Source organism: Salvelinus sp. IW2-2015, unplaced genomic scaffold (assembly GCF_002910315.2).
Source record: "Salvelinus sp. IW2-2015 unplaced genomic scaffold, ASM291031v2 Un_scaffold16312, whole genome shotgun sequence".
NCBI classification, from domain to species: domain Eukaryota; kingdom Metazoa; phylum Chordata; class Actinopteri; order Salmoniformes; family Salmonidae; genus Salvelinus; species Salvelinus sp. IW2-2015.
In genome coordinates, this window is record NW_019957531.1 from 751,456 (window position 1) to 776,019 (window position 24,564).

Consider the following 24,564-nt stretch of genomic DNA (forward strand, 5'->3'; position numbering starts at 1 on the left):
GACAACAATACTTAATTTAAAATATATATATATTTCACCTTTATTTAACCAGGTACGCCAGTTGAGAATAAGTTCTCAATTACAACTGCGACCTGGCCAAGATTAAGCAAAGCAGTGTGACAAAAACAACACAGAGTTACACATGGGATAAACAATCGTACAGTCAATAACACTTAAGACTGGTCTGATCACTCTATAATGACACATATTGTTTGTGTTTGGGAAGTAAGAGCTTTTAAATAGCTTTCTAAAATTTCATTCAAGGGATGTACAATAAAGGTTTTCCTGTTTGCACGTTGATGTCAATCAGCCATTTCATCCAGGGCAAAAACTCATGGTCAATATCTTTATCAATCCAGTTAATGATTTCCACTCGGAATGCTCATGTGTACTAGCATGGATAGAGCCTTGCATAATATTTTGTTACATGTTGAAATACCATTCAAATATTCCTTAAAATCAAGTCACACATTTCATTTTAACAGTGATAATTAAAACCTGACTCTCGCTTCTTGTGCACTTCAACAGCAAGAGTATCAGAAAATATTTCCCAGCCTGATTATGTAAAAGAAAACCCATAGTAGTCGTAAACTAGGCATGCTAAAGGAAAGTTTCTAGTGTATGCAAACAATATATTTTTAGCCAGCAATAATATGCATTACATTCTCTCCTATAACTAGTCATTGAAAAATACACTTGTCTCTTTAAGGGGGAAGAAGAAATGTGACATGAACATGTAAAAACCAACTAGCACAGGAATAATCAATTGCGTAATAGAGAAACTGCAGCGCAAGCAGCAAGGACTTCTCCAAGAGCTGAAGTCAGGGTATTATTTGTTCGACTAAGGTTGTTCCAAGAGGTATTTCAGAGAAGGGGATAAGACTACATGTGTAGTGGTTGAATTGAAAGAGAGAAACATACAATAACTCCATGACTTCAGTGTATGACCAACAACAGGTGAGATGAGGACAGCACAACTACGGAGTAGCTAAGCTTTGTAAGTAGATACAATCTATGTTTAACAACCCTGCTCATGGATGCAAGAAATAATCAGTCTTAACAAAACATCATGTCACGTCAGCTCACGTCACATACAGTAAGTCATATTGATTCTGCATCTGAAGATGGCTATGTGCTGTATTTACAACAGTATGGGACTATTATCTTAAACCAGGGCTGTTCTTCCAATATGGAAGGCAAATTTAACATGTCTGATTAACTACACAAATATTTTTTCAGAGTGACAGCCATGACTGTTAGATTATATGATTCAGTGCAGGAATCTAACAAAAGCCTACAGGCTGCTGTCTCACAGGCTGCCCTGTCATAAACTAAACCAGGTCTGTTATGGTGTTTTTTGATTGTATAAATTCCCATACCCAATATACATTTTTCTGGATGCCTTTTCTATGGATTTCACTGGGAATACAGATATGAATATGTTGGTCACAGATACCTTAACAAAAGAGGTAGGGGTGTGGATCATTAAACCAGTCAGTATCTGGTGTAATCATCATTTGCCTCGTGCAGTGTGACATCTCCTTCACATGAACACGCTGTGTACATGTCGCTCCAGGTCATCCCAAACATGCTCAATGGGTGATATGTCTGGTGAGTATGCAGGCCATGGAAGAACTGGGACATGTTTAGCTTCCAGGAATTGTGTACAGATGCTTGTGACATGGGGTCGTGCATTATCATGCTGAAACATGAGGTGATGGCGGCGGATGAATGGCACGACAATGGGCTTTAGGACCTCGTCATGGTATCTCTGTGCATTCAAATTGCCATCGATAAAATTGTATTTGTTGTCCATAGCTTATGTCTGCTCATACCATAACCCCACCGCCACCACGGGGCACTCTTTTCACAACATTGACATCTCAAATCGTTCACCCGTACAACGCCATACACGTGGTCTGCGGTTGTTGTGAGGCCGGTTCGACGTACTGCCAAATTCTAGAAAACAACATTGGAGGCGGCTTATGGTAAAGAACTTAACATAAAATTCTCTGACAATAACTCTGATGGACATTCCTGCTGTCAGCATGTCAATTGCACACTCCCTCAAAACAAGACATCTGTGGCATTGTGTTGTGTGACAAAATTGCACATTTTAGAGTGGCCTGTTATTGTCCCCAGCACAAGGTGCCCAAAATTTTTGAGCAATAAGCTTTTCTGAGATATTTTACTTTAGCTCATGAAACATGGGACCAACAACACTTTGCATGTTACGTTTATATTTTGGTTCAGTATAGATTACATTGTAGTGTGACATATTTACAAGGAACTTGGAAACAGTGTCCAAGCCCTCCACACATTACATAGGACACATACAGGACAAATGTGCAGGTGCTACTTGGCCTTACAGTTTGTTGTTCCTTATCTACTATCCAGGCCTATTTTTATCATCCTTGTTTTAGCAGTTAAAACATGACTGCCACATTATTATTATTATTATTCTTGTTCTGGAAGGCGGTATGAGAGGTTTTAATCAATCATTGATTTAAAGGGAAAGGGCTCTTAAGAAAAAAGTGTTTCAGGCAGTGATAAAACATGATAAAGCATATTGTAGAATACTTCCCATAAATGTCATGAGAGCAACCTGTTCTCAGAGCAAAACATATTATTTATTTTTATATATATATATACACATGAGTACATACACCAGTTTGATTTGACCGTTTATTATTATTATTATTATTACATTCGACTGGTTTAGTATGATATATTATGTTTGACTTCTTTAATTTGATATATTACGTTTGACCACTTTAGTATGATATATTACGTTTGACTGCTTTAGTATGATATAGTACTTTTGACTTATTTAGTATGATATATTACGTTCAACTGTTTTAGAATCATGTGCCATGTTAGATTAGGGGTTAAGGTTAGGAGATAGGTTAAAGTGTTAAGGTTATAGGGAAGGGTTAGCTAACATGCTAAGTGGTTGCAAGGTAGCTAAAAAGTAGTAAGTAGTCCAAAGTTCCTAATTAGCCAAAATGAGATTCAAACACGCAACTTTTGGGTTGCTAGGCAATTGTGTATGTTTGGTATGACCTACTGTCATACCAAACGTAACATATCATACTACTTTGAGTGTTCCGGATTTACGTATACAAATGTAATGTAGCCTAACGTAAAGTAACATATACTAAATGGGGTATCACTGATTTTAGTAAAATATAATATGTTTTGCTCTGAGACCAGGCTGATGTGAGACATAGGGCTCAATTTTGCTCACACAAAATAGCACTGAGCTGTGCAACAAATACTGTAAAATGTACTTTACTCTGCAGGGTGATTTATGTTACTATTTTAATAATAGTAAACACTATAATGTCTTAACTATCATAAGAGTACGGGTAGATTTTAAATGGTTTCCACGTTAGCTAGTTTATAAATATAACTTAAATGTTTCCCTCCACTCTCCAATGCAGGTGAAGGGAAAAGCAATACCAATTTTACTTTGGCTGACTAATTCCCTCTAACATTAGAGAATTCAAAAGCTCACAGTTGGCATTGTCTGCTACTCACACAAATTATATTATGTTTGAAACTACTTTTGTTTCTTGTCAATTGGCCACATTTCATTTCCCCTTTTTGGTGCACTCTCAGCATGTGATTAAAAGCTCAGCATTTAAATATATGACAGTGGTTTTGTCTGGTCTGCTTTCATGCTGGCCAACTAGCCACTGAATTAGCCACCAACTAGCCACTATTGTCTGATATGAGTACTTTAGTCACGTCCTGACCATAGAGAGTCCTTATTTTCTATGGTAGAGTAGGTCAGGGCGTGACTGGGGGGTTAGTCTAGTTTATTATTTCTATGTGGGGTTCTAGGTTTGTTTTCTATGTTGGTGATTGTGTATGATTCCCAATTAGAGGCAGCTGGTAATCATTGTCTCTAATTGGGGATCATATTTAGGTAACTTTTTTCCACCTGTGTTTATGGGATATTGTTTTTAAGTTAGTGCACGTAGCACCTCTGTAGTCACGGTTCGTTGTTAGTTTATTGTTTTGTTTTGCTAAGTTTCACTTTCTAATAAATTATGTGGAACTCAACATCCTCTGCGCCTTGGTCCGAGTATGCTTCCAGTTCGTACAACGATCGTGACAACTTTAGTACCTTTTAACTCTGTTTCCTACTCATCTCCTCAAAAATCAAATGATAAAAGCCAACTTGACAAAAGAAATGTGACCAGATATACACAAGTCAGTGACACATTTCTACAAAACGGAAAGTGCTTGTTCAGTGAGGAGAAATCAAATTTATTTATAAAGCCCTTACATCAGCTGATATCTCAAAGTGCTGTACAGAAACCCAGCCTAAAACACAAACAGCAAGCAATGCAGGTGTAGAAGCATGGTGGCTAGAAAGGCCAGAACCTAGGAAGAAACCTAGAGTGGAACCAGGCTGAGGGGTGGCCAGTCCTCTTCTGGCTGTGCCGGGTGGAGATTATAACAGAACATGGCCAAGATGTTCAAAAGTTCATAGATGACCAGCATGGTCAAATAATAATAATCACAGTGGTTGTCGAGCGTGCAACAGGTCAGCACCTCAGGAGTAAATGTCAGGTGGCTTTTCATAGCCGATCATTCAGAGTATCTCTACCGCTCCTGCTGTCTCTAGAGAATTGAAAACAGTAGGTCTGGGACAGGTAGCACGTCCGGTGAACAGGTCAGGGTTCCATAGCCGCAGGCAGAACAGTTGAAACTGGAGCAGCAGCACGGCCAGGTGGACTGGGGACAGCAAGGAGTCATCAGGCCAGGTAGTCCTGAGGCATGGTGCTAGGGCGCAGGTCCTCCGAGAGAGAGAAAGAAAGAGAGAATTAGAGAGAGCATACTTAAATTCACACAGGACACCGGATAAGACAGGAGAAATACTCCAGATATAACAGACTGACCCTAGCCCCCCGACACAAACTATTGCAGCATAAATACTGGAGGCTGAGACAGGAGGGGTCAGGAGACACTGTGGCCCCATCCGACGATACCCCCGGACAGGGCCAAACAGGCAGGATATAACCCCACCCACTTTGCCAAAGCACAGCCCCCACACCACTAGAGGGATATTTTCAATTACCAACTTACCATCCTGAGACAAGGCCGAGTATAGCCCACAAAGATCTCCGCCAAGGCACAACCCAAGGGGGGGCGCCAACCCAGACAGGAAGATCACGTCAGTGACTCAACCCACTCAAGTGACGCACCCCTCCTATGGACGGCATGGAAGAGCACCAGTAAGCCAGTGACTCAGCCCCTGAAATAGGGTTAGAGGCAGAGAATCCCAGTGGAGAGAGGGGAACCAGCCAGGCAGAGACAGCAAGGGCGGTTCGTTGCTCCAGTGCCTTTCCGTTCACCTTCACACTCCTGGGCCAGACTACACTCAATCATAGGACCTACTGAAGAGATGAGTCTTCAATAAAGACTTAAAGGTTGAGACCGAGTCTGCGTCTCTCACATGGGTAAGCAGACCATTCCATAATAATGGAGCTCTATAGGAGAAAGCCCTGCCTCCAGCTGTTTGCTTAGAAATTCTAGGTTAAGTTAGGAGGCCTGCGTCTTGTGACCGTAGCGTACGTGTAGGTATGTATGGCAGGACCAAATCGGAAAGATAGGTAGGAGCAAGCCCATGTAATGCTTTGTAGGTTAGCAGTAAAACCTTGAAATCAGCCCTTGCCTTAACAGGAGGCCAGTGTAGAGAGGCTAGCACTGGAGTAATATGATCAAATGTTTTGGTTCTAGTCAAGATTCTAGCAGCCGTGTTTAGCACTAACTGAAGTTTATTTAGTGCTTTATCCGGGTAGCCGGAAAGTAGAGCATTGCAGTAATCTAACCTAGAAGTGACAAAAGCATGGATACATTTTTCTGCATACTTTTTGGACAGAAAATTTCCGATTTTTGCAATGTTACGTAGATGGAAAAAAGCTGTCCTTGAAACRGTCTTGATATGTTCGTCAAAAGAGAGATCAGGGTTCAGAGTAACGCCAAAACACCTATAGTAGAGGAACTGGAGGAACCCTGGACTGGAGGCATGGCTTAGTAGGACCTTGGCTTTCAGATAGATCTTTTTAGGTCACCCATGGGAGTAAATGTCATTCCTGTTAATCTGTTCTGTTGTATTGTCATCACATGTTAAGGTTAAAAACTGACAGTTGTGTAGATTCAATGAGACTTACTGAGGTGTATGAGTTCCTCAAGGTCCTATGCAAAGTTGGAATAGTACCACTTTATTACTCTATGTAATCAGCAATGTTAATTATTACTACGATATTAGAATGTGTAATATGCAATAATATTCAAGGGAAATTGACATTTGCAGTGTACAAACTTAACATGATGAACAGAAATTATATTTACTCTAACTGGTGGCCAAAAAGAACTGTGTGAAAGCGATGCCTCCAATCTTCTGATAGGCTGCCACCTCTACAATATATTATTTTAAGTTCCAAATTAAACACCTCCCATCACAAAAAAGGGGGTCCACGAAGACCATTTTTCAGAGCGGTTCCTAAAGGAACCTTTTTGAACTTGAAAGGTTCCCAGTGTGACAATTTTTTTAACTCCAAAATGATCTTCCAGGCTCTTTTACTTCTAAAGGCGTCCGCATGCTTCCTAGCCGAAACAGTTTAGAAGAGTTTGTGTACCAGTCAAAAGTTTTAGAACACCTACTCATTCAAGGGTTTTTCTTTATTTTTACTATTTTCTACATTGTAAAATAATAGTGAAGACATCAAAACTATGAAATGTAGTAACCAAAAAACAAATCAAAATATATTTTATATTTGAGATTCTTCAAATGGCCACGCTTTGTGTGATGACAGCTTTGCACACTCTTGGCATTGCAGCCCAAATAAATGCTTCACAGAGTTCAAGTAACAGACACATCTCAACTGTTCAGAGAAGACTGTGTGAATCAGGCCTTCATGGTCAACTTGTCCTTCTGTCCGAGAAATAAATATTCTAAACATACTCTGGGACACTTGTGGGATGCGATAGATCCAAATGAATATAGCCACTTGCTTCAAAAAACATTTTTGAGGCTGATGCAACAGATCAGAACGTTTAGCTTAAAATGTTGCTAAACTATTAGGCTATTTCTTCACATTATGAACGCAGTAATGTGCACATGGCAGTAGGCTATAAGCGTGAATGTTCCAAAATGCAATCAATTAGCGGGAAAACACCATTCTCAAAAGTGACCGCAAATGTGATTATGCATGTAATGCTTTATTATAAAAGTGCCTTTTTATGGTGAAAATTATCTTCCTGAAACTCATGTACAGTATGCCAGTTAGGCTCTACACTGGTTGTAAAGAGGATTAATGTGCTTAATTTTAAGAAGTTATTATGCCACTTTGGTTGTGGTACAAACCTAATCATGGGCTAGGCTACATGAGGTGCGTGACTATAATTAGAAAAAGTCGCAAAAAAAAGTATGTGCTGTTTCTTGCCTTACTACACATGCTGGGCATCATTCACACGTGATAATATTGTCACCCATTAGTCTATTCTTCATTTAGTCTTGTCTTTACATATGCTAAATAATATATGTGTGAAATTGGTTTGGATTTAGAATGGACCATTATCATGCACCTGTCTCGGAACAGGGGCCACGGGAAAAAATACATGTCATCTATGCACATAAATAGTGAATGGAGGACACTTTTCCAGTGGTTCATGTTCATCCCGGCCAGATAGGCTATACTCCTGTTGTAAAGCAAAGCAATGTGCTTAATATTAGGAAAGTTGAGAAATTAATATAGAAAGCTGATGGGGCCTCCTCTTTTTAATAGCGGCCATCAAAACCCTGTTTTGTCACACAATTTCATAGCCTATAGAGATGTTGCGCAATGAGCTCATGGACTCTCAGGAGTGTTTTTTTAGACTTCAATTACATTTGCATTGATGTCAGAGTGATTAGAGGAACAATAGAGTGCTGAGTGCCATGCAGTTAGCAAGTTTGGTAGGCTACTAATACTACCAGCAGCATCAGAGCTTGGAGAAGCCTAGTTGCCGTGACTAAACGGTCATGTGGAATTTGACTGCGGTCATGACTCGTGACCGCTGGTGTGGCGTTAACAGCCCTAGTCACACTGATCAACCTTTTCTTCCTTTTTTTTAAGGTATCTGTGACCAACAGCTGAATATCTGTAATCCCAGTCATGTGAAATCCATAGATTAGGGCCTAATTAATTAATTTCAATTTACTAATTTCCTTATCTGAACTGTAACTAAGTAAAATCTTTGAAATTATTGCATGTTGCATTTATATTTTTGTGCAGTGTATATTTGTGATTTTATTTTCGAATGATCTGTTGCTCGGTAAACATGCGAGAATAAATAATAATAATAATAATAATAATAGCAATATGGATGGTGTAAAGAGATAGATGGGAGAGGTTGAATGGAGCTGAAGGGTGGGACTATATAGGTTCAGAACTTTTGCGAAAGAGCACAGTTAAAAATATATGGCAAATAGAAATCAGAACATCAGAAATAGAAAATGTATAAAAATGAATAAGCTGTGGAAGCCTAAGTGTTGTTGTCCATTAGTTTACCCCAATAAGGTGGTGGTGGAATAGCCTAAATTTCTCATAACAAGAATAGACTGATGAGTTTCAGAAGAAAGTTATTTGTTTCTGGCCATTTTGAGCCTGTAATCGAATCCACAAATGTTGATGCTCCAGATACTGAACTAGTCTAAAGAAGGCCAGTTTCATTTCTTCTTTAATCAGAAAAACGGTTTTCAGCTGTGCTAACATAATTGCAAAAGGGTTTTCTAATGATCAGTTAGCCTTTTAAAATTATAAACTTGGAATAGCTAACACAACGTGCCATTGGAACACAGGAGTGATGGTTGCTGATAATGGGCCTCTGTATGCCTTTTCTTTCAAAAACAAGGACATTTTTAAGTGACCCCAAACAAAAAATATATGTGGGATTGGAAATGATTACATTGATGGAAGCAAAAATCTATATGCAATATTAAAGCTGATCTACCCCCTACATTTTTTTTTATAAAGATAAATAAAATAATAATAATAGCAAGAAGCATGGGCATGGACCACAACATAACGACATACATCTTCAGCAATGGAATAATTATATGGACAGACAAAGTAGGCCTACTAAATAACATCAAGTAGACAGACAAAAACAACCACATGGCCTCAGCAAAATCTACAGAAAATAAGTAGATTGAACAACAATGACTAGCTACCAATTCTGATTCATACATGATATTTGGAGAAGGGGAGACTTGTGCCCTGAGACGAGTGAGTGAGTGAGTGATTGAAACAGCTGCGGTGTGTCTATCTGGGGAAATGAGAGCAGACAGAGCGGCTGGTTCTAATCCAATTGTTGCAGCAGGCTCAACAAATACTCCGCAAGTTTCTTTACAGACAGAAGAAGTAGCCAATAGTTGTTTGGAGCACACAGCGCTTCACACCGCTTGAGTGAGAGACATACGTGCTGGCAGCTGAAAATAACTTTTTTCCGATCACGGATAATTACAAAAAATACTCCTGTCATAAACCTATTTGGAAAATGCTGAATATTATGATACTTGTTTTGTCCGAGTACTCAGAACACCCCTACCTGAAAATACATGCTCTAAGTGATTGATAGTTGCTATTCAGCAGTCATAAAAGTACACCTTATTTACTTCGAAGAACTTTTTTGTTTGTTGATTTTGTCAGACAGCAATAGGCAGCAGCTCTATAGAGATGAAATGATGACTTAAAATGAAATAATAAAGTCAGCCAATAAAACTAATATTTTTGTCCTTATTTAGCATAGCAAAAAGCATATCAAGATCCTGATATGGACCTCAGTCAAGAGCATATGCTTTGTAAATGTGACCTACCAGGTCGATTCGGTCTTATGTAGCAAAATTTGAAATTGTGTTTTTTACATTGGATAAAAGTTGAGACTCGGATCTAGAGAATGGTATATCAGGAACAATGGGAAATTAATTCTGCTCTGAAAGTTGATAAACTTGTAACCTAGTTTTTTTGTTGCTGTACTTTTACCCCTTTTTTCTCCCCAATTTCGTGATATCAAATTGGTAGTTACAGTCTTGTCCCATCGCTGCAACTCCCCTACGGACTGGGGAGAGGCTACGGTCAAGAGCCATGCGTCCTCCAAAACACGACCCGCCAAGCCGCACTGCTTCTTGAAACACTGCTCGCTTAACCCGGAAGCCAGCCGAACCAATGGGTCGAAGGAAACACTGTACAGCTGGCGACCTGAAGTCAGTGTGCATGTGCCCCGCCGCCACAAGGAGTTGGTAGAGTGTGATGCAACAATGACATCCCAGCCGGCCAATCCCTCCACTAACCTGGACGACGATGGGCCAATTGTGTGCCGTTTCATGGGTCTCCCGGTCGCGGCCGGCTGCGACACAGCCAGGGATCGAACCCGGATCTGTAGTGATGCTTCTGCGATGCAATGCCTTAGACCACTGCACCACTCGTGAGGCCCGTAACCTCACTTTTGATAAAATGGCCCTTGAATGTTTTGGTAAACCTACTGGGGACTTCTTCTTTGTCTACACCCATTCGGTTACTAGCGTTGGGCTAGTAACTGAAAGGTTGCAAGTTCGAATCCCCGAGCTGACAAGGTACAAATCTGTCGTTCTGCCCCCGAACAAGGCAGTTAACCCACTGTTCCTAGGCCGTCATTGAAAATAAGAATTTGTTCTTAACTGACTTGCCTAGTTAAATAAAGGTAAAATATATATGTATATATTTTTTTTTGCATCGTTCACACACTCTTAAGCTTTAGCCCCACCCATCTCTTTAAGGATTCACATGTGAGGCCATGTACTAAACAACCAAAGATTTCATAACTAAAGGCTGGTTTATACTACTGGTGTGTTTGTAAATTCAATCTTGAGTGCCAGAGTGCGCTCTGGGCATTGGTTAACTCAGAGCATTGTCAGATTGTCCATTCGTAAATTCAGAGCATTTCGCTCTCTGAGCGTTGAGAGCGCACACTGGACGCTATGACTGAGGATTCGGGTTGATCCACGTGTTCAGACCTACCAACAGCAGTCAAGCACCCAAGCTAACTGGCTAACTTGCTAGCCACTTCCAGACATAAATGAGAGAACAGCTCACTCTGACCATTTTACTTGCCCTAGCAGAGCTGGTTAGGCTGTTTTCATGTTATCCAGAGCATTGGTGACTAACTGTGCTGCTGGCAACAATTGAATAACTTTTTTTTGCCAACGTTTACTGACACCGCCCATACTCAACGGGTGTTGAGCGTTTGTAAATTCGTCAGTTATTCTATGAATTTACCAGCTACATCTATCAACAGCTGTTGCAGTGACATCATGAACATTGTATTGAAATGGTAACTTGCATAGTGGAGTATTTTGTTTAGACATGTAGCTAGATAGCTAAACAATCAACCATAATCCCAACTCATAAAGTTACTACCCTGCATGAATCTGCATGTAACTAACAAACCAGGTTCAGTATTTGCTGGCTAACATTAGGCTATAACTAGCAATGCAAATAGCTCTGAAATATGAATAATATTACTACACAGATCATACACGTAATGTTAGCTAGTGAGACAGCCAGCTAAAGTGAGCTAGCTAGCTAAAAGTACGCTTTAAATTGAAATGACTTTCTGACAAAATTAGAAACATGTAATATCTGAAAATGTAGCTAGCTAGACTATCTTACCCGTATACATGGATGGACACTTCTCCCTCTCTGTCACAGATGCCATGGTTGCCCTTAGTTTGAAGATGTAATCTGGAGACATGTGTTTTATTCAACAGCCTTCTGTGTTTTGTCTTTTCGACTCCCTCTGCATATTTGCAGTCAAACGCCATCATTTTCTCCATCTCCTTAGCTATCATACTCTAATTCCACCAGACATTCCACTGATTTCAAAACTCGGTTCTCCAGAAAGTGGAGAGAAACACTTTTGCAGTTCTACTATGTGATATATAAAAAAATCTGTGTTAGAAAGGATTACCTACACATACTGACCAGCTCATGTAATAGACAGAAGCGTGTCCAGCCCACCCATTATCTCAGTCAATCATGGCTAGCGGAAAGGTTCCTGTCTTTTTCCATGGCTAAACCAACTAGGCTCGTAACTTAACGATTGTATTCATATTTACAGATGGCATACAAGTTTGTAATTAAGGCACATGAAAGTTCACATGTTCCAGAAGGTATTTCTGCGAAAAACACATTTTTACATTCAAATGGCTCTCCCGTGAAGTAGTGACGCGCGACATATGCCTAGTTTCCTGAAACGAGTCACAAATATACTATGTAGGCCTACTGTCAGTATATATTTTTTAAAATAAAATGTCCACATAAGCTTATGTCTAATGAGTCAATATCCGGCCATACCATGTATGATATCCGGAGGGAATCCACAAATGATTTGTGCGTGTAAGAAAAATATGGATTTCACATTGTCAAATTATTGAGCATGTGCTGAAAACTCAGAAATGCACCAGAAAATGTGCTTTAGCATATCAAGATCTGGATATGGACCTCAGCCAAGATAAGTTTCATATCCTGAATGTGCTGAGAGGACTGTGGGTTAGAGGGATACGATTCTGAGAAACCGTTGTCGCCACACAATTGACTGTGACTTCATTGTGCCATTGCTAGATATGTTTATTTATTTACCTAGTTTTAACTGTTAGTTTGTTTTGCCAATATCTCATTTGTTGTCAGGTTAAGGTTTCTTTTATTTTCAAATATCAGTTCTGAGTCCATATCAGGAAATGTCCATGTGTGATATTCTGAGTAATATTATATACACTGCTCAAAAAAATTAAGGGAACACTAAAATAACACATCCTAGATCTGAATGAATGAAATATTCTTATTAAATACTTTTTTCTTTACATAGTTGAAYGTGCTGACAACAAAATCACACAAAAAWKATCAATGKAAATCAAATKTATCAACCCATGGAGGTCTGGATTTGGAGTCACACTCAAAATTAAAGTGGAAAACCACACTACAGGCTGATCCAACTTTGATGTAATGTCCTTAAAACAAGTCAAAATGAGGCTCAGTAGTGTGTGTGGCCTCCACGTGCCTGTATGACCTCCCTACAATGCCTGGGCATGCTCCGGATGAGGTGGCGGATGGTCTCCTGAGGATCTCCTCCCAGACCTGGACTAAAGCATCCGCCAACTCCTGGACAGTCTGTGGTGCAACGTGGCGTTGGTGGATGGAGCGAGACATGATGTCACAGTGTGCTCATTGGATTCAGGTCTGGGAACGGGCGGGCCAGTCCATAGCATCAATGCCTTCCTCTTGCAGGAACTGCTGACACACTCCAGCCACATGAGGTCTAGCATTGTCTTGCATTAGGAGGAACCTAGGGCCAATCGCACCAGCATATGGTCTCACAAGGGTGTCTGAGGATCTCATCTCGGTACTAATGGCAGTCAGGCTACCTCTGGCGAGCACATGGAGGGCTGTGCGGCCCCCAAAAGAAATGCCACCCCACACCATGACTGACCCACTGCCAAACGGTCATGCTGGAGGATGTTGCAGGCAGCAGCACGTTCTCCACGGCGTCTCCAGACTCTGTCATGTCTGTCACATGTGCTCATGTGCTCAGTGTGAACTGCTTTCATCTGTGAAGAGCACAGGGCGCCAGTGGCGAATTTGCCAATCTTGGTGTTCTCTGGCAAATGCCAAACGTCCTGCACGGTGTTGGGCTGTAAGTACAACCCCCACCTGTGGACGTCGGGCCCTCATACCACCCTCATGGAGTCTGTTTCTGACCGTTTGAGCAGACACATGCACATTTGTGGCCTGCTGGAGGTCATTTTGCAGGGCTCTTGCAGTGCTCCACCTGCTCCTCCTTGCACAAAGGCGGAGGTAGCGGTCCTGCTGTTGGGTTGTTGCCCTCCTACGGCCTGCTCCACGTCTCCTGATGTACTGGCCTGTCTCCTGCTAGCGCTCCATGCTCTGGACACTACGCTGACAGACACAGCAAACCTTTTTGCCACAGCTCGCATTGATGTGCCATCCTGGATGAGCTGCACTACCTGAGCCACTTGTGTGGGTTGTAGACTCCGTCTCATGCTACCACTAGAGTGAAAGCACCGCCAGCATTCAAAAGTGACCAAAACATCAGCCAGGAAGCATAGGAACTCAGAAGTGGTCTGTGGTCACCACCTGCAGAACCACTCCTTTATTGGGGGTGTCTTGCTAATTGCCTATAATTTCCACCTTTTGTCTACTCCATTTGCACAACAGCATGTGAAATTTATTGTCAATCAGTGTTGCTTCCTAAGTGGACAGTTTGATTTCACAGAAGTGTGATTGACTTGGAGTTACATTGTGTTGTTTAAGTGTTCCCTTTATTTTTTTGAGCAGTGTATATCTAAAAGACGCATCTGGATTCAGAATTTGTCAGCATATGGTGCATGTCCACAAATCTTAAAATATGCATTGGAAATGGTCTGTATTCTCTAGAACAGTGGTTCCCAAACTGTGGAGCGAGAGGGGTCGGCAGGGGGCGCAGTGGTCCCACCCTCCCCCCCCCAACTCAGTCCTGCTTTCATCTTACTCTTAAAAGTTGTGACAGTAGATGCACAAGGTGCAATTTCGAAATTGGGTAGTGCATCATCAGTTTTCGTCTTGTCATGTCAGTCATTGATACCTTTAGAGAGCTATTCATAGAAATGTCCAGATCAACTAGCCCATGTCAGCTAACATTTTTTTGCTAGGTTTTTTAACCCACATATTTTGTAGTAATTTCAAGTCACTCAAATATAACATGAATGCACATTAAACATGACAAATGTATAGAATTGCAAGAAAAATGCTTTAAACTGCACAAAACGGCTTTTTAACTGCAACATTTTATTGCACCCCATGACAAAATGTGTAAAAATAGCTCAGGCGGGTGGGATGTTCCCCAATGCTGCAAGGGGGCCTGGAGTGAAACATTTTGGAACCCCTGCTCCAGAATTTCAAAAATGTATCATGTAAAGATATCTCCTGGTATGGACCATTTTTGCAAAGTGCTTCCCTCCTCGTTATCCAGACTCATTCTCTTCTCTCTCCCTCCTCTTTCACTTCCCCCTCTCTCACCCTCTCCGTCTCTCTCTCCCCTCTCTAACTCACTCTCCCCTTCTCTCTCTCTCTTTCTCTCTCCCTCATCCCCCTCCATTCTCTCTACTTTCTTCTTTCACTCCCTCGACCTCCTCATCCCCCTCTTTTCGACCTCCTCTCTCTCCCGTCCCTCCTTCACCCTCTCCCTCATCGTCCCCTTCCCTCACTCTCCCCTTTCTTCTCCTTCCTCCCCTTCCATTCTCTCTCCCTCCTTTCCCTGCCTCCCCCTCATCTCTCTCTCTCCCACCTCTGTCTGTCTGTTGACTCTCTTCCCTCCGTCCTCGCTCTCCCCCTCCTCCTTCACCCTCTACCCCTCCTCTCTCCCCTCCCTCTCTCCCTTCTCTCTCTCTCCCTTATCCCCTTAATTTTCTCTCCCTCCTTCTTTCCTTCCCCCTCCTCTCATCTCTCACACTCTTCTCTCTCCCATCCCACCGTCTCCCCCTCCTTCACTCTCCCCCTTTTATCTCTCTCCTCCCCCTCATTCTCGCTCCCTCCTTTTTCCTTGCCTCCCCCTCCTCTCATCTCTCCCTCTTCTCACTCTCACAGACAGACACAGACAAACAGACACAGGCAGACAGAGGCAGGCTGTTAGGCAGACAGGCTTTAGTAAGCTGACAGACAGACACAGACAGGCAGAGAAACAGGCAAACAGTTAGGTAGGCTGGCAGACAGACAGTATTTATTTTCAGAATTCATTCAATAATTCATAACAAGGCTCTTAGTTTCTAGAACTGCAAGAGCATGTGTCCAATGGAGGTCAAAAATGCTTTTGGGTCTATTGACTTCAAATTTCATATGCCAGGTCATGACAGTCCCCCGGTTACAAATATGTACAATTTGGGAAGATTAAACCTTTTTAACACTGTCCTATGACCCCAAATTAAGTCACTTCCTGTAATCAGACAGACAGACAAGACAGACAGACAGACAGACAGACAGACAGACAGACAGACAAGACAGACAGACAGACAGACAAGACAGACAGACAGACAGACAGACAGACAGACAGACAGACAGACAGACAGACAGACAGACAGCACAGACAGACCAGACCAGACAGACACAGATAGGCAGGCAGGCAGTTAGGCAGACAACCAAACAGATACAGACAGGTGAGCCGACAGGCAGTTAGGAGATAACTGAGGTTTCATCAATAACATTGTAGTTACTCCACAATACTAACATAAATTACAGAGTAAAAAGAAATACGTTTTTTGCCCTGAATACAAAAAATGTTGTTTGGGGCAAATCCAACGATACACATCCCTGAGAACCACTCTTCATATTTTCAATCATGGTGGTGACTGCATGATGTTATGGGTATGCTTGTCATCAGCAATAAAAATTAGCCTAACATGACAGTAGCCTAAATTATTCTTCAAAATAACCCCACTATCTTCAGCTGGAGCTCAAGCTTAGTGGTTCTCATTTGAACCCTCAATCATATTTTGTAAAGTAGAGTGACAGTGTGTTTTTGCACAATATCTTAATTCAATTGGGTCTAAATACTGTAGGACATATCTCCTGACATATCTGGTAGCCTAAGTTTAAACTGATAAAATTACCTAGATGACAAAGAACAGGCCTATACACACAAATGTACATTTACATTTTGGTAATTTAGCAGACGGTCTTATTCTGACTTGTTGTTTATTGACTACAGCTCAGCGTTCAACACTATAGTGCTGACCCTGGGACTAAACACCTCCATCTGCAACTGGATCCTGGACTTCCTGACGGGTCGCCCCCAGGTGGTAAGGGTAGGTAACAACACAACTGCCACGCTGATCCTGAAAACACCTGGGCCACTCAGGGGTGCGTGCTTAGTCCCCTCCTGTACTCCCTGTTTCCCCATGACTGCGTAGCCAAGCACGACTCCAACACCATCATTAAGTTTGCTGACGACACAACAGTATCAACATGTGTTAGCCTGTTCACCGACAACGATGAAACAGCCTATAGGGAGGAGGTCAGAGACCAAAACTGGCCAATTCTAGGAACACAATAGCACCTATGTTGTTAAAGATTAGGCTACTTAAATTATTTAAAAGATTAGGCCCTTTATTAAATATTAGGCCTACCTTTTTTGTATTAGTCTTTGAATAGGCAAGATTAACCATAATTGCTCATCACTTAAGATTCTCTAAGATAGCCTAGCCATTATCTGGATACTATTCATCTCAGTTTGGATTAAAAAAGATTAGGAGTGCCTCCCTCATGATTTGAGGTTTTCTTTCAAAAAAGCTCTACTTACTTTCACAAAAACTTGTACTGCATGTACCTTTTATTCAATAGGGCAAATGTTATTTTGCTTGGGTGTGGCATTCGTCCATCGTTGACATTTTGATATTTCACAAGGACTGCCACCTGTCTTTGCAAAGCAACCCCTCATACTTATTTATTTCTGATATCACATGGGATCTTATCCAGAGTTAAATTCCTTAATGTAGGCCTAACTCCTAGCTTAACCTCACACAGCTTTCACGCAACTCAAACCTGCCAGCAACATCATTCCATGCTGTTGCGTCAGACATGACTACTCCTACTGACTTGAGATAGTTGTATATGTTTGATTTGGAGCTAAGGTCTGTGTAAATACAACTGCGCCAGGAAAATGTATGTAGAATTATGCAACATTGATGCCTTGCACGTCATGGTACAGTGTACTGTGTGCTGTAGATCAACAATGCATTCGGATTTTAGTGCACAGTTCATGTGTTTTTAAGAGAGAGCTTTCCTGATTTTGCAAAGTGTAGACAAGGCTATATGTAGGCTATTGGTTGACCAAATGATAGTGGGCTCTATACTCCTTTGCTTACCGTGTAATGTTTAAAAGCTTGGAGGCTAGGGTTATTGCGTTTATACACCTAAACTATTTGTTAAGATTTTTACATCTGCACCCTGTCTGACTGATCAATATAGCCTAGCCTACTACATGCACAGTACTTTTGCGCAACACATAATTGTATTGATACATGTGTAGCATGGCATATGTGAGTGCTCTACTGCTGACGCTCAAGTCCCTTAGGTGCAGTGAGTAGAGCACTTGCCTCTGCACCACAGGATCATATAGGATTGAGCCCCCTTTAGCTGCTCTAACTCTCTCTACACAGACAGCATTCTACTCACATTCTACTTACATGTTAATCTGTTCATCACTTGACCTGCATCACTCAGACATGCCAATGAATGTATGATGTGAATGATGAATGATGATATGTATTGAAGGTAAATAGGCTGTAGGCTATTCTCCCAGGGGGGTTTAGGGGTGATAATAAGGCAAGACAAGCCTAAACCCACTCTACAATGTAGGCTAAAACAATTTGTCACGACATCCGCCGAAGTCGGTCCCTATCCTTGTTCGTTCGGCGGTCGACGTCACCGGCCTTCAAGCCATCGCGATCCACTTTTCATTTTCCATTTGTTTTGTCTTTGTTTTACACACCTGGATTCAATTCCCCAATTACATGTTCATTATTTAACCCTCTGTTTTCCCCATGGTTTTTGTGCGTGTTTGTTTTATATATTTCGGTCCTTTTGTGTGGGCTTGGTATTACTTCATGTATTTGGTAATTTTGAGTAAAGTTACTTTTATTACTCATCTCTGCTGTCCTGCGCCTGACTCCTCTGCACCAGCTACACCCAGACCATTACACAATCAGTTTAGTGAGTGATGAGTTGCATTGTGCTTTTGTTGCATTTACTAACCAGAGGAACACAAGACCTATGCTAAATTTGAGAAAAGGAGACGTTTTTTAAAGAAAAAAGGTCCGTGAACGTGCATGCCTAAGAGAGAGAGGGACAGAGAGAGAGAGAGGGAGAGAGGGACAGAGAGAGAGAGAGGGAGAGAGGGACACAGAGAGAGAGAGAGAGAGAGAGGGACAGAGAGAGAGAGGGAGGGACAGAGAGAGAGAGCGATAGAGAGAGACAGGGAGGTGTGGTTCTCATTGATTTTGACCCAGAGACACAGGGCAATGAAAAAGGTGAAGGAAGGAAGTTATTGATAAGGTTGAATTGCACATTGTTAGAATGATTAACCTAATCAGACCATCCATTCTGACCAGTATTGCTACCTTGTGAGATGCTATAGCCTACAGATCCCAATTGAAAATGTAATGAGGCCCATACAATTATTAAGCAGATAGAGAAAAATAATGTAGCTTATTCATTTTAAGTTGTTATTTTGATACATCACAGCTCTCTTCCCCGTAGTGTGGGGAATATGGAAAAGCGTGTCGGGAGGCTGTGGGGCAGATTAGACATTAAGATAGCTCCAGTTAGTCACTTTAATGCGCTGAAACGCACACATAGTTGCGCTTGGAGGAGTGAGGGCTTCCCTGATTTTGGGAGGAGTCAACATCTGAGTTCTTAGAATGTCCATTAGCCTACCTCTCAACTTTAAAAAATAAGAAGATCTTGACAACTGTCTAGGAAATGGGTAGTTGATGACACTGAGTCTGTTGCTGTAAGTTTTTTTCTCTCATTATCACATTGCATGATGCTCTCTGTCTAATGCCTCGATGTTTGGTAATATTAATTAAGAATATCAATCTTACATTGTACAAGAGCAAAAAAACTGTAGCCTAGGCTATTAGTCAGTATGCTACTGAATAGCATCCAAAGAGTCAGCAGATCTTCATTTCAGTCATTCAATTGAAGTTTCAGCACTGTGGAAATGTAGTCTAACCCTAGTTTTCAGATCTCATAGTCCCATATTCATTCAAATAAGATTTTTTATTCCACTAACCCAGTTTAAGTTCCTAAAACCCTCTTTGTCTTTTTTCTCTAATGTAGTTGATAAAATAACATGCAATAATATGAGATTGTTTTCTTGTAATTCCTTGACATGACTATTTCTTTCAGGTTTGGTGCTGAAGTGTGGAAAAGGGTGATAGTAATCACTGAAGATAAATCATGTCCGTCCACGAGCCAAAAGACAAGTGAGTAGCAGCCTCCTTTATGTGTTCAATGTGTATGGTGACATCTTCACATTTTGACAATTTGACAGATACAGTATCAAGTTTCTGTGACACACTTGGTTACTTCTTTGCACCAAATGGTCATGTAACCGCTATGTTAGCCTTTGGATTGGAAGTGTGTTACGAGTTCCCCTAAGGGAGTTAAATCTTTAGGGACTGTGGTTAGCGTGCTCACCTTGAGGTCAGTCAGACGTCCAGGGTTCCCCCAGTGGTTTCACATAGTCCCGCAGAAATGACTAATTGAACCCCCCACATTTTGTATCATAACAGTCAAGTAAATACCATTCTACCTTTATAATTTCTGTGGGCCTACATAATATGGTATTTTTTTGTCAAATTACAAATAAAGTCTGTAACCCTAGTTTCCTCTCATCTGTCATCCAACAGAAACAATGGCGTGTGGCTGATCTTTTTCATGCTGGGCTTAGGAACTCTCCTGCCATGGAACTTCTTTATGACAGCCACCATGGTAGAGCACACAATATTTTTTTATCATCTACTTTAAGAGTGTGAATAATTAAAGAATACATTTCAACGATACAATGCCAGAGCTTTTACTGAAATGTCTGTATCAATTTCTAAATATGTCTCAAGTCTTACTTTTCAGATCTTCTTGATAGCCAATGATAATTAACAGAAATACTGATAACCCCTAATCTACTCATTCTAATAATTAATGATGGTTTTAAATTAAATAGCATTTTATAGCATGCTCAAAGTGCTTTACATAATAGTATATTTTATACATTATTGTATTTCATCCACTAAAAATGGATAGCACCCACAAGGGTGATGCATGGCAGACATGTTGTGCCAGAACTATCACCACACATCAGCAATTAACAAAAATGAAGTGGCTGTCCTCTGTCTCTACAGTATTTTAGCAGCCGTCTCAGAGACCCCTCCCAAATGGGCACCGACCTGTCAGGCAATGGGACCGGGGGAGAAGGGGACAACCGTAGCCTTTTGGAGGCCAAGTTCAATAACGTAATGACACTTTGTGCCATGGTGCCTTTACTGGCCTTCACCTGTCTCAACTCAGTCCTGCATCAAAGGTTTGTCCACCACCACACACACATCTTTCCTAATGCATTAAAGCACTACTCCAAAAGTTACATCTCGAAGATGCACTACAGCTATATTTAAACTTTTCCTGTTGAAAAACAATATACCAAGTATAAATGCAGTCATGTACATACACAAGGGCGAGATGGGTCCCGTTATGTCTGGCGAAAACCAAACACTGCATTCCACAGTAAGAACCTCATACCAACAGTCAAGCATGGTGGTGGGAGTGTGATGGTGTGGGTATGCTTTGCTGCCTTAGTACCTGGACTACTTGCCTTAATAGAAGGAACCATGAATTCTGCTCTGTATCAGAGAATTCTACAGGAGAATGTCAGGTCATCTGTCTGTGAGCTGAAGCTGAAGCGTAGTTTCGGTCATGCAGCAAGACAATTATCCAAAACACACAATCAAGTTACACGTGAAAATTGCTAAAAATCAACAAATGTGAAGTTTTGGACCACTCATTGGCTAGAATGGTCCCACCTGATCTCTCCTCCTCCCGCCTGCCTTCCATCTTTGAGGACATGTATTTCCATTGTTAGAGCAGTCACTAGAAGTATCTTGCAAATATAATAGACGATCTTTGACTGGAGTAGGACTTTAATCTAATATGATCATGTGTGCATGTATTGAGCAGGAATGTTTAGATTTCCTTTGGGGTTCATCTTAGACGATTGTACACTTTTTACACTATCGTGCCGACCCAAGCTGCACTGTACTGGAGCAGATATTTTCTTTTCACATTGTCCTTTCTAGCACGGTTCCAGCAACAACAGTGGATGCGTAGCCAGGCCATTGCATTTCAGCTTGGCCCAGCTCTGCTCTGTAGTGTGAAAAGTGTACTAGGCAGGAGAAATACTTGTAGTAAGCATAAGATTGACCTCAGATATTTCACTCCAACTCTCTAACTCACAGGATTCCTCAGAAGTTTCGGATCATGGGCAGCCTGGCAGTGATTTTGGTGGTGTTTCTTCTGACAGCCATTTTGGTTAAAATAGAGATGGCACCCCTCCCCTTTTTCACGTTGACCATGATCAAGATTGTCATCATAAACTGTGAGTTTTTCCGGCCTTTCTAGTGTCCCTTTTTTGCCTCCTTCCTCCCTCTTTTTAACGTGTCAAATCTTTTCCCCTTCAATCCTCTGAGTTGTCCTGAAAGTAGAACTAGACCTCAGCACCCTCAATGTCGTATGTCTTTATTTAAGACTTTACATTTTGGTCATTAGCAGACGCTCTTATCCAGGGTGACTTACAGTTAGTGCATTCAACTAAGGTAGATAGAACAGACACATATCACAGTCATTGCAAATAATAACATTCCTCAATAAAGCATCGATTAGTAAAATCAGTGCTAGTAAGATAAGACAAGTGTTAGTGCAAGAATGACAAGTACAACAGTAAGGTATTCGATGTTGGGGGGAATTCACAACGCAGGAGGTTGGTGGCACTTTGATTGGGGAAAATGGGCTCGTGGTAATGGCTGGAGTGGAATAGGTGGGATGTGTCGTGGAATATTCTAATCAAGTGAGAGAGACTTTGTCATTTCTTCAAACAATCATCTTTATTCAATATCGATTAATTATTGCAATAGTGAGCGTGGTCGACCCCACACCCTTGAGTGTTGGACCGAGTAACCTAACCTTTACACAAATGCAGAATACTATATATAGCTGACACTAAAAATGCTTAGTCATGATTGGATCCACACATCCCATGCAGATTGGGGCATCATAAGCCACTCTGGGTTCATCCTGTCGTTATCTGCACGTGGGTTGTTGTCTTAACCCCACCCTGATTTAGTTTCCCAGATGCAAGGATTATTTTGAGACAATGAGGGATCGTTCTACTCCTAAGCTATCTCTAGTAAAACACATTCTTGTCTATGTAATGCAGTCTTTAACTAATTTGTCAGCTCAAGCCCATCTCTGGTGACCATACGCCCAGATTAGCGGAGTGGAGACCATAAAAACACAGACACTAGTAGAGCAGAAATGTCTTACTATTAGTTAAATATGAATTGTTAACCATTAATATCAAATAAATCAGGTAAATACATTATTTTTCCCTCACAGATGTCATCAAACACGTGTTTGATGCCATTCCATTTACTCCGTTCCAGCCATTATTATAAGCCGTCCTCCCCTCAGCAGCCTCCACTGATTCACAACTAGCAGGATAATTATTACTGAGTTTAGCTTTATTTCAGTATACAGTATATGGCAGCTAAAAGCTGAATTGCGTGTACAGGCAGTTCAAGAAGAATAAAATCAGGCTAATCATGAAAATAAAGAGGTCTGAAGAGATCATGGACCAGAGAGTTGTTTGCGTGTATGAGCAAAGGAAGCATCGATGGTCTGAGTGGACGGAGCATCTTGATCACAGCTGGTCGAAGTCAGAGACAGACAGGTCAGTAGCTTCAGCTGTGCACCTTGTCATGCTCCTTTGTAGACATTTAGTCTTGCACTACCACTTGTGTAGCACTCACTTGGGTAATGCCACTATTGCTATTAGGATGCATGCAGATGTTCAAACCCCTTTCGTCACAGGAGGATTTTTTTTGATAATTATTGAATATGTCAAATCGGCAACATGAGGCAGCTGGAAGCGATGTTTGTAGGATATACAGTAAAATAACTTAGGACTGCAGGTCCACTGGGCGTTAGTTCAAGTAACCTATCTGGGCTACGTGCAGGCTGCAGTGCGTCCTTGTAAATTCTTATGGATTATAATAAATTAACATATTTGTAGATGTATTTTTCGATTGGGAAAATATTTGATATATGTATTTTTTTTAAATGTTTTATTATACAATCAATTGTCGTGAATTTTTCTAATCACTTCTATTTTCAGTCGATTAAAGTTTGGCCATGTCACTTGATTACTACCTTTTGTATCTACCTTTCTAATTACTTTTATTAGAGTTTGGGATTTACAAATGTGTGCTTTTTCTGGTAAATCTGCTCTGTGAGAATATCTAAGGGAATTTTATATAATTATAATGCAGGGTTAATAATAATCATTGGATAACAGATCGGCTCTCGGAACTCATTAAGAGCCGGCTTCTGTCTTCAATATGCTTTAAAATGCATTATTATCCAAATGTTTAAAGTGCGTGTGGGCGACGGAGAGAAACAAAATGGTGCAGTTTGAGGTCATGAGGCGGACAGTCAAAACATTTTTTTATTAAAGACTATCAGAAAGAATGTTGGTACTTATTTATTTTGATCCAAAGCCATGAATGAGTGAGTAACTCATCTTTATGTACAGTAGGTGCAGAGGCTATAGTATATGACTGCCCCATTATTTAGCAGACATCACTTGCTGCTTATATTCAGTCAACACATATATCTTAAGAATCTTCTTAGGGATAGGAGTCCCGCTAGCTAGCAA

The 24,564-nt window shown here is 41.1% G+C and overlaps 1 protein-coding gene across 6 annotated transcripts in view; it reads left to right on the forward strand.

Annotated features, from left to right (window-relative positions):
- Positions 1 to 23,889, forward strand: part of LOC112080405 (equilibrative nucleoside transporter 1) — a 287,889-nt gene extending 264,000 nt beyond the window's left edge. For 3 of the 6 annotated variants that reach the window (XM_070442559.1, XM_070442560.1, XM_024146162.2), the window contains exons 2-5: positions 19,992 to 20,068; positions 20,495 to 20,576; positions 20,984 to 21,162; positions 22,091 to 23,889. In XM_070442559.1, the coding sequence (XP_070298660.1) occupies positions 20,043 to 20,068; positions 20,495 to 20,576; positions 20,984 to 21,162; positions 22,091 to 22,253 (450 nt within the window). In that variant the 5' untranslated portion in view covers positions 19,992 to 20,042 and the 3' untranslated portion in view covers positions 22,254 to 23,889. Of the gene's footprint in view, positions 1 to 769; positions 998 to 16,791; positions 16,889 to 19,991; positions 20,069 to 20,494; positions 20,577 to 20,983; positions 21,163 to 22,090 lie in introns of those variants that run through there. The other 3 variants (XM_070442557.1, XM_070442558.1, XM_070442556.1) reach the window with 3 other exon arrangements.
- The last annotated feature ends 675 nt before the right edge of the window (positions 23,890 to 24,564 follow it).